General features: G+C 32.7%; 2 protein-coding genes across 3 annotated transcripts in view; both read left to right on the plus strand.

Moving 5' to 3' along the window:
* Positions 1–10661, plus strand: part of LOC142334604 (saccharopine dehydrogenase-like oxidoreductase) — an 81172-nt gene that overhangs the window by 67778 nt on the left and 2733 nt on the right. The window contains exon 10 of the mRNA XM_075382768.1: positions 5351–5432. Coding sequence (XP_075238883.1) covers positions 5351–5432 — 82 coding nt within the window. The remainder of the gene's footprint in view (positions 1–5350; positions 5433–10661) is intronic.
* LOC142334606 (delta(3,5)-Delta(2,4)-dienoyl-CoA isomerase, mitochondrial-like) overlaps positions 1–10661 on the plus strand; it is a 440398-nt gene that overhangs the window by 65439 nt on the left and 364298 nt on the right. The window lies entirely within an intron of this gene.

Here is a 10661-nt window from a genome sequence, read left to right on the forward strand (position 1 = left end):
GAATTTTTATAGTTCTTGCAAATGAGTTATTAGACAGATGCTAGAGACAAAAATTGATTTCGAGCATTTTAATTTTGCGAACGTGAGAAACTTTTTTTTAATTTTGCAATTTTTTTATGTATGTTTTATTTTTCAATTTTCAGGCATATTTGAATGGATCAAAACTGGCCTTCAGGGCAAAAGCTTTAAGAGTTTTAGCAATGACTATATTTTTTGGTTTGTATGTTAGTTTTATTTTCCCGACTTTTGAGTTATGCTGGTCAGGTACAGTAGTTTTTCATTCAATTCTTTGGATTGTTTTTCAGGACTTGTCTTGCTATGTTTTTTTTTTAAAAAAATTCGCTTTACCTTCTGATCACATTTTTTGTTTTACATAAGTCGCGATTTTTCATTTGAATATTGACTTAACTCTCTCACTGTTTCTACTGAAAAAATTTAAAGTTCTCACGCAATAAATTACGCATTGTAGTGAATACGGTCAATGTCAAAAGAGCAAAATCAAAATAAACAGGATAAACCGATAAAGTCCGGTAAGTAAGTCATAGTGCATTAGGTTATCAAAATTCATTATAGCGGTTGCTAGCTGACATTATTATTAAGTTTAATGGCTTTCAGTTTAGACGTTGAATTAAGTACAGGTTTAGATTCTAACTGAAATTGCACACCGAATTAGAACACTTTTTGAATTTCGGGGAAAAAGTCTGTCAATTTTTATTACTTACTTTTGCTTTTTTTTGTGTCAGGCGCGTCAACGGCGGCTATTTTCCCGCAATTATCTGGCTATGTTGAAAATTAAACCTTTCTTTTAATATCAACACTTCTTGAGACTTGGAAAAAAGGATGTCAATTTTCGTTTTTTCTTTTCTATAGTTATTGTTTTCTGGACCCAACGGAAGTCACTACCAGCTGTTTTCCGGCAATCAACCGTCTATCTTTGTTTCTGCAACATTTGAAAGGATACTTATTTGGTGCAAAGCTTAAAAAAGACTGACGGATTCATAGTAAAAAATCTCGCAGATGTAGAAAATTAATGGAAAGCTGAATTGACCGCTGAAAATAGAGAATTTGCTTTTGGCAACGTTTAAAAGTTCGTTTCATTTTTAGAAAAGCAGTCCGAAATCAGAGTTGTGTTCCTTACATTTCGGTTCTAGAATAAACTAAAAATGTTTCTGTAATGAGCCAAAAAATATTCAGGTATGCTAACTTCATTGTCTAAAATTTGATGTTCTCTCGAACGCGTAGGCGCGTTGTGAAGCCATCTAATCAACAAAACCCTAAATTAAAGGCATAGCTAAACTAAATGTTTAATAATTTAAAAACAACGCAAGTTCGACCCTACGTCTATTTTGTTTGAAAAGTACATGCAGATAAAAGAATCAAGTATACGTCAAATCTTTTCAGAAATGCTCCTAAAAGAGCTGATTGTGTTAGCATATTTAAAACTAAATCAAAAATGGTACGAATGAGAAATTTTGAATAATCAGAATTGCCAGCAAAAACCGATTTAATGTTTTTATAATAAATTTCTATAAATTTTTGGTTTATATAATTTGAATTATAATTGACTGAGCGGCAAAATGTTTTCTTGCTCAAAAATCTGAGCGATTGTTTGTTTTCTGAAAAGAATACAAAGACATGTTCGGTGATTAATTCAGTTTTCACAATGAGTGGTTGTTTGTGACTAATTGTTCAATTGTTTCTGATCGGCGAAATTGATTGGCAAATTAATGCCTCTTAGGAAGGTCTTTCTCACTTTCGTTGGGTTAAATAGATTAATTGATCTGGAAGCAAGATTAGTTTGAATTTTTGTGTTCCTGGTGAACAAATCAAGTAAATTAGTTCACCCTGAGGGTTTTGTCAATTTACTAATGTTCTGATTTTTGTTCTTTGTTAAATGCCATCTCAATCAGATATTAGAGTTTTATATGCAATCTTGAGCAATTTTTGTGATTTCGCCATTTTGGATGCTTTTTACCGGTTTTTAAGCCCTTTTATTTTTGTTATTATTGTTTAAAGTTTGTTTTAGTTTTTTTTCACTATGTTAAAACCATTCAATGTTTGGTAACACATGATTTTTATAAATTAAATAAATTAATACTACAGTTTTCTGTGATTTTTTTTACCTCTTTCAGTTGTTGTAAAAGTTCGCAGTGCGTTTGGGTTTCCTGTGGTTGCTCAACGAATAAGCATGAACTATGAACTGCCTCTCAAAAAGTGTTTAAAACATCGGTTGAGATTCTAGAACGTTAGAGATTATTATTAAAAAAAACAACCGATTTCTTAAATTTTTTTCTTAGTTTCGTTTGCTCGATTTTTCGCCTTTTGATATTTATCGATTATCATGTTTTTTGTAATATCCGCTCGCATTCTTTCAGCCAGCTATTATAGTGGCCCTAATTTTTATTACTTCTTCGAGCAAAACTTTTTCCTTTGCCCTAGTTCACAGCTTATTCGAAATTTTGCATGAATCTTTTTGACATCTCTAGGCTATTTTATTCTTCTCTCGGTCTGTTCAAGGTACATCATTCTTTTAATAATTCTTTTAAACAGCAGGTGCTTAGAATAACAATCTAGAATCAACGGAGTTATTATCGAAAAAACCAAATCAAAAATAGAAATAGAATGAACCCATGAAACCCAATTTTAGATGCCTGCTACTTTGTTCTAACAAATCGTAGATACCGTCTCTATTGCTTATTTGTAATGATATTAGCTTCTGTTTCCCGACATTAAGAAACAGGAGCGTGTCTAACTACGGGAGAACATTGACTTAGTTTTTACTTAATTTTTTGGTACAAAAATCAGTTTAATTTTGGCGGCTATTTTCCAGCAATCTGTCTGGTATGTTTTCGAATATGAAGTTTTATCGAATATGCAGTTTTAGCGAACAGAATTTGAGTTTGTTAGACATTCTGTTATCGAAATTTTTTTTGGAGTCGCGACTCATGAAAAATTGACAATATTGGTTTCACTTTTTTCTCTTCTTTTCTAATTCCTTGTTCTTTTTTTTAAGAATTGAGTGATATAATGAAGTAAATAGTTTTGCTTGTTTATTTAGTTGTGGGTTAGAGCGTAAGTTATGCTCTACTCCGAGTCGATTCCGGTGTTTTCCTGCTATGTTTTTCAAGACTTTTTCACGCGTTTTTTGGCTTCTTCACGTCAGTGAGAGACAAATTAGATTGGGGATTTTAATCACCCTGGACTAATAAAGGGAGAAAAAATGCCAGTAGATTTGAAGCGTGATTTTTTTTCAAGTACCTGTAAAGTTGGGTGTGAGGTTGGAACATATTTAGGGTTTTTGATAGCTGATAGCGAATTTTCACGTGCGACAATTTGACTGCTGTTTTTAGTGTTTCTTCTCTGAAGTGTTTTTATTACGCTACATATGTGCTCTAATGGCCCCTATTTTCAATTGATTGAGGTCTTCGATAGGCAACTTATGTTTTTTTGCACTGAAACTATTTGTTGTCATAAAATCTAATTGAAAATTATGTTTTGCCCCTTTTTTCATCATTATTTCCCTTGTTTTATCACATAGTATCATTAATTACAGTCTCATTGGTTGCTAATGAGGCATGATTGAACCTTTTTAGGTGCTTGAAATTTTGGCTAGTTATTTTCATGTCTTGAGTACCTGTACTTTTCGTATCTTTTGTACTGTCGTATCTTTTGATCTCTTTAGGGAGAGGTCGCATAGGTTGCTAATTTGAGCTATTTTATCCATTTAAATGTTGCAGTTCAACGATATTTCCTTCTATGACTTTGACTTTCATTCTTTCAAGAAATTTCATCGAATTTTTGAGGTTTACAAGTTTTTGTTGACCAATTTGTTATCTTATCTCTCAATCTCCTTAATGACAAGTGTCATGTGTTGCTAAGCCTGACTGAAGTGTTGCTAAGCCTGACAAATTTAGTGTTTCAATTCTTTGTTGTTTTTTTACCTATACGCTTTTGGTTTTCCATTTTTTTTTAAATTTTGTTTGTCTTTGCTGTACTTAATACCCTTTTTATCGATTTTATCTCGTTGATTGCAGATATCATCGGTTGCTAACGAGTAATAGGTGAATTCAATTGATGGCTTCAGTTCATAGCAATTGTTCTTTATTTTTTTCTTAAAATGTTTTTTCCTTTTTCATGTGGTCTTATCGCTGTCTCAAAACAATATTAATTTCTTATAGGCCTTCTAGTATGGCGTAATTTTTGTCAAATTGTTTGCTATAACTTGTGAGTCTTACCTTCATCTGTAGTTTTATTTTCCCTTTTATTTTCCCTTTTTCAGCCATTAGAACTGCTAATTTTTTTTGTCTTTTAAAGGTTTGCAACATGCTGTAGTTAAAGGGTTTTGCCTGTAGTTACGAGGTCCTCTTAGTTTGGCCCCTGGTTTTTTAAAGTTTCTAATCATTGCTTATTTTCTTCAGTTTTGCCTATTTTTGCTCTATCTGTCATTGATTCCCTGGACGTTATTTTTTTATGTACTCAATCTAGGGACGCAAAGTGTCAATATTTTGAAAAACTGTTGTTTCTATAGCTTTTTAAAACAGTAAAACTTGGAAGACAAAATTTTCTAATTGTTTTAGATTTTTTCATCTTTGCGCCTAGATTCAGGGGCTTTAATGACTGTCTTGATTTGATGTTGCTGTTAAAATATTAAATGCCGGGTCATGATTTAATTAATTTTTCTCTGGAAAAGGTTAATTGTGGGGTCATTAGTTAATTCAATTCTCTGGATTGTATTTCAGGACTTGTCCTGCTTTGTTTTTTTCCAAATCTATTGAGTTCATGATTGCTGTAAAATTCATATCTCTAGCATTTTTTCATGACTTTCGATAGCGAACCTTTCGCGTCGCTGTCATACTTAGTATCATTGTTCCACTCTTAACTTTGATGATAATTTTTTTAATCTATTTTTGACTATTTTTTTATCAACCATACAAGCTTATACAGGAGCACATCACAAGAAACTCTTAGTTGAAAAAGTGGATCACACTTAAGAAAAGATAACAATACCCGAAGTTTAACAATATTGTAACCTGTAAACACTTAAAAGCGCAACAGCAAACACTAAGTTCATTTTTACTGATATATAGGTGGGCTCAGAAATCTTTTCGAGTAACTTCACGCTCGAGTTCTTGCATAATCTATTTTGTGCTATCATTCACAATTGTAGCACCTCAATGCAATTGGTGCTAGTTTTCTACTAAAACTCAAATGAAAAGCGCGCCAAATTTGGTTTCATTTTTTCACTAGAGCGTCTAATGATTTGGCATTAGCGTTACCTTGAAGTGATTTGGCCCAATTTCCAGCGAGGAACGAACTAGCAAACTTGAAAAGGCAACAAATTCCGTTTCAGATGCTGGTTACATTGGGACGTCGATCATCTTCCTAGAGGCTGCTTTGTGTCTGCTCCGAGAACCCGATAGCATGCCATCCGAGTGAGTGTTGGAATATCGTATCAAAATTATAACAAAAATGCACAAACAAAAAGTGTGGCTTAGAACATATTAACAAGGTAATCTCTTTTTTTAGCTGCGAAGCTGTAAGCTGAGCTGAGCTTATTGCGGTGCTCTTGGTTTTTACGACTCGAAGAGGAGTGTTGGTTTGCTTAAGGTTTTTACGACTCGAAGGGGAGTATTGGTTTTCTTAAGGTTTTTACGACTCGAAGAGGAGTATTGTTTTTCTCTCGGTTTTTTTTTACAGGAAGTAGATTTGTTCACGCGGCATTTTGACCTAAAAGCGAAAGTGAGAAAAGCTGTCTTGGTGAACAGATTTTCGCTAAGCGAGAGAAGTTTTTAATAGCCGCCCTCATCTTCTCAGCCGGCTATTATAGCGCTCCTATTTTTTTTTTTACAATTCAAAGAATTTGAATTGTATTGGGGCGCTGTCTTTTTTTTTAAGATCTGTTCACACATTTTCATGATTTTTGAAGTCAAATTGGAGTAGTGATTTTGGTCACGCCGAAACAGGAAATGGAGCGAAAAAGCGAGTGGTTTTGCGGTGTGAAATTTTTTTGCTCTAATTTTAAAGTAGAGTGAGAATACGGTGTTTGAACAAAAATTCGCTTTATCGGTAGTGGTTTTTTGTTCACATGCGGCAATTTCACTTTGATTTTTACTGTTTTTCGATTTTTTGGATCGGATTTTTTTCTAAATGGTTTTTCCAATCCTTTCATAGTCCGTTCTAGGTCTTGTTTTCTGTTTAGTCAATGAAAATTCTTTGAATTGTACGTCAGGACTTGTCCTGCTATGTTTTTTTACTTCGTCGAATAAAAAAATGTTTCGCTTTACCTCATTTTGCCGCCTTTTCAACATTTTGCGTGAAATCTTTTTGACTTCTCTAGGCTAGTTTCTCTCTTCTCTCATTCTGCTAAAAGTGATTTTGAACATCAGTTGCTCAGCAAAGCAATTCAAAATGAACAGAGTCAGTATAAAAAATTGAAGTCAGAAGTAGAAACGGGATAAACCCATAAAGCCCAATTTTAGATGCCCGCTAATTGAACGTCGTTCCTATAAGTCTTAGTTACCATCTCTAATGCTTATTGGTATTGATAGTAGCCCCTGTAGCCTCTCTCTAAAACAGAAGTATGTTCAACCACGAAATGCCATCAAAATAAATCGGACTTAAAAAAATGTTTTTGCACAAAAATCTTTTTTTTTCAATATCTTCTGTTATTTCAATCCCAATCATGCTTATTGGAATCAACGGCGGCTATTTTCCGGCAATCTGCCGGGTATGTTTTGATCATGCGCTGCGTTTAGTGAATGACTTTTTGACTTTGAAAAGTAGTTTTTGACTGAATTGCACATATAGATGACCATTTTTTAGCCGTTTTTTCGTCTGATTGGCCCAATTTTTTTGCTTTTAATTTGGTTTCTTGTAGAAATAAATTCTATTCGATAGTATATTGAAATATCAACTTCGGAAATTGATACCACAGTGTTTTGCAGAGCCTGAAAATGCGTTTCAAGTTGAAAATTGGCACATAATTCTTGATTTTTTAACTAATTTTTGGCTTTTTTATTATTAATTTCATCATTTTAGGATCTATTATTCGTTTTTTGTCAAAAATTAGTTAATATGGCAACTTCTCTTTGATATTTCCTATACTCAACGCCTCTTTCTACCTCGATGTAATTTTGTTTCATAAAATTGTACATATGCTAATCCGATTTTGGTAGTTTTTTTCCGATTTTCTTCAGTTTTTCGTTTGTCTTTTGGTTGTAATTGCTACAAATAGTTTTTTTGTGCAACATGAGGGACTTTAATTTCGTTTCAGTAAAATTTCATTAATTTTTTGGCGTTAAGTTTTGAAAAAACAGTTAAAACTTTTTCATAAATGCAGTCTTAACTTTCTTTGGACAAAAAAGTTCTTTGACCATTATTTTTGCAAAATGTTACAATGTTTCGTATTTATGAATTCTGCTTTTTCCCATTTTTTGTTCTCTTCAAGGGGATAGATCTTTGTATCGGTTGACTAGTTATCTTTTCTATGTCTTGAATGCTGAACAATGAAATGTATCGTTTTTCTTGAGTTTTTTAAATTGATTTTCAAATTTCAAAAATCAAGAATGTCTTTTTGTAACGGTGTTCCTTAAATTGTGCCCATATTTATATTCTAGTTAGTATCTTTCTAGCTTTGTCCTGGCACCTACATTTATTTTCGATATTTTGATTTTTTTTTAGTTGTAAAAAATGAATGATTTCAGCTTTTTCTTAGGTTCTCGTCATTTCTTTGGTTTGCAATTGATTTCATTCAACATAAAGCAGTACTGAGAGCTTGATAGCAAGCTTTTCTAAAATTCCACTTATGGCTAAATACTACAGCTTTCTTTTGGCCTTGGTATTAATTAAAACGATTTTTTGCCTTTGATTATGCTGCTTATGTCTTTTCTATGATCAATTTTATTTTTGATTTAGTGTGAAATCATGTGGTCTAGCTTGTGTATAAGAAGGAACAGGTGTGTGTTGTTTTTTGGGTTAATCGCAGTGATGTGAAGTGTAATTATAGGTGTTTTCTTATTCTTAAATTTGAGCTTTCTTTCTTGAAAAGATTTAACTTAGTTTTTAAGATTATTATCTGCCGTTTGCTTTCGCGATCTTTTTCAGATTAGAATCATGAATTATTAGAGGGCTATTGATAACCTTGTCAGCTTTTTCAGACTATCAGGTTTTTAACCACCTCATTTATTTTGGATTTTTTAACGTTACCAAACGTTTTCAATGATATAAAATTTTGCTGCATTTTGTTTCTCTTGTTGACAGTGGTTTAAGTTTCACCAATTTTTAGAGCAGGCCTGGGGAGGTAGTGAGTTAATGGTTTAAAACAAAAGGTAGTGGCTTCTGTTGCAATTACGGTTTTGTTAGTGAAGTTCTGACGCTTCGAGTCGCTTCCGGAATTCTTCCGGCTATGTTTTTTTTTACCGGAAGTACTATTCGTTCAGACGCTGTTTTTACCTAAAAGCGAAAGTGAGAAAAATTGCCATATGAACTATTTTTTCTGAGCAAGAGACGTTTTTTGATCATGCGCCGCCTTTAGTGAATGACTTTTTGACTTTGAAAAGTAGTTTTTGACTGAATGGCACATATAGATAACCGTTTTGGCCCAATTTTTTTGCTTGGAATTTGGTGTCTTGTAGAAATGACTTTTATTTGATGCTATATTGAAATGTAGACCTCGGTAATTGATACCGCAGTGTTTTTCATAGCCTGAAAATGCGTTTTAAGTTTCAAGATTGGCACATATTTTTCTTTTTTTTAGTTAATTTTTGGCTTTTTTCTCTAAATTTTTTTCATTTTTGGGATCTTTCAGCCGTCTTTTTGCCAAAAGTCAGTCTACATGGCAACTTCCCTTTGATAATTCAGATACTCAACGCTTTTTTCTACCTCTATGTAATTTTGTTTTATAAAATTGTACATATGCTAATCCGATTTCGGTAGTTTTTTCCAATTTTTCTGTTTTTTGTCTGTTTTATGGTTTCAATTGCTAGAAATAGTCTTTTTGTGCAACATGAGGGACTTTAGTTTTGCTTCAATAAGAATTCAATCATTTGTAAGCGTTAAGTTTTTTGAAAACAGTTTAAATTTTTTTTCATAAATGCAGTCTTAGAAATATTTTAACCATTTTCTTACAAAATGTTGCAATGTTTCGTATGTTTGAATTCTGCTTCTTCTTTTTTTTGTTCTGTTCAAGAGAATAGATCTTTGTCTTGGTTTACTCGTTGTCTTTTCTATGTCTCGAATGCTGAACAATGAAATAAATAAATTCGTTTTTCTTGATTTTTTCAATTTGATTTTTAACTTTCAAAAATCAAGAGTTAGTATTCATTACGGCGTTACTTACATTGTGTCCATATTCTTCACATTGTAGTTTGCATCATTCTACATTTAAATCTGGCACCTAAATTTATACTGGTTATATTGATTTTTTCATTTGTTAAAAAATTGAATGAGTTCAGCTTTTCGTCATTTCTTTGGTTTGCATTTGATTTCATTCAAAATAAGGCAGTACTGAGACTTTGCTAGAAAGCACTGTCCAAAGTTTCCACTTATTACAATTTATTGTAATTTTCTTCCTGCCTTGGAATTGTTTTTAAGCGATTTTTTTTGCCTCTGGATATTATTCTGTTCCTTATTTCTTTTCTATGATTATTTTAGTTTTTGAATTAGTATGAAATCATGTTGTCTAATACATATACGACAAGGAAATAGTGTATGTTGTTTTGTCCTAATTACAGTGACTAGAATTCTGATTGATGAGTGACTAGAATTCTGAGTGGTTTTCTGATTAATGGCCGCACAGCGATAGCCGAGGCTATTATTGGCTTTCTCTTGGTTTTTTTTATTTCGTCGTCAAGACTTTTGTTACGATCATATGACGTCACAACCACTTCAAATCTGCTTTTTGTTCATTTGTTCATGCAATTTTAACTGAAGTGTGTGCGTGACGTCGTTTTTTACTCTTAATGGAGCGAATTGTGTGTTCATTTGCGTGATTAAATGTTTGGTCACACGTGACTTACCTCATTCTCAAAATTGACTTCCTCACTTTGAAATTGACTTTTATTTACTTTATTTCACAGCGAAAAGGTCAAAAGTGTGGTTGTCACCCTAATTGAAGGTTATTTGAGAGCAGCTGATAGAGGCAGCAAAAACGTATACAGATTTTTAATCAGAAAATAACATATCAGCCTTCAATGAAAAGACGTTTTTTTTTCGGTCTGTCTTTTTTACCGTTTTTTTTAGACTGCAGATCTACAAAGCTATTGCGGCTTTTTTTAAGCGATCTGCCACCTATGTTTCTTAAGTTTGAGCGTTCTTTTTTGAAAATTTTAACTTAATTTCTATGTTATTTTTGTTATCTTCCGTTTGCTTTCGGGATCTTTTTGAGATTAGAATCACGAATTTTTTTAGGGCAATTGATATCCCTGTGAGCTTTTGCAGCCTATCAGTATTCTGACAATCCTAGTGATTCCGGACTTTTTTAATGTTATCAAACGTTCTCGATAATATAAAATTTTGCTGCATTTTGTTTCTCTTGGTGACAGTGGTTGAAATTTCACCAATTTCTAGATCAGACATGGGTAGGTAATGAGTTAATGTTCTAATACAAAAGTTGATGGCCTCAGCTGCAATTACGGTTTTTTGTGAAGTTTTGACGCTTAGAG

This window comes from Convolutriloba macropyga, chromosome 2 (assembly GCF_964194025.1).
Source record: "Convolutriloba macropyga chromosome 2, txConMacr16.3, whole genome shotgun sequence".
Taxonomy (NCBI): Eukaryota; Metazoa; Xenacoelomorpha; order Acoela; family Convolutidae; genus Convolutriloba; species Convolutriloba macropyga.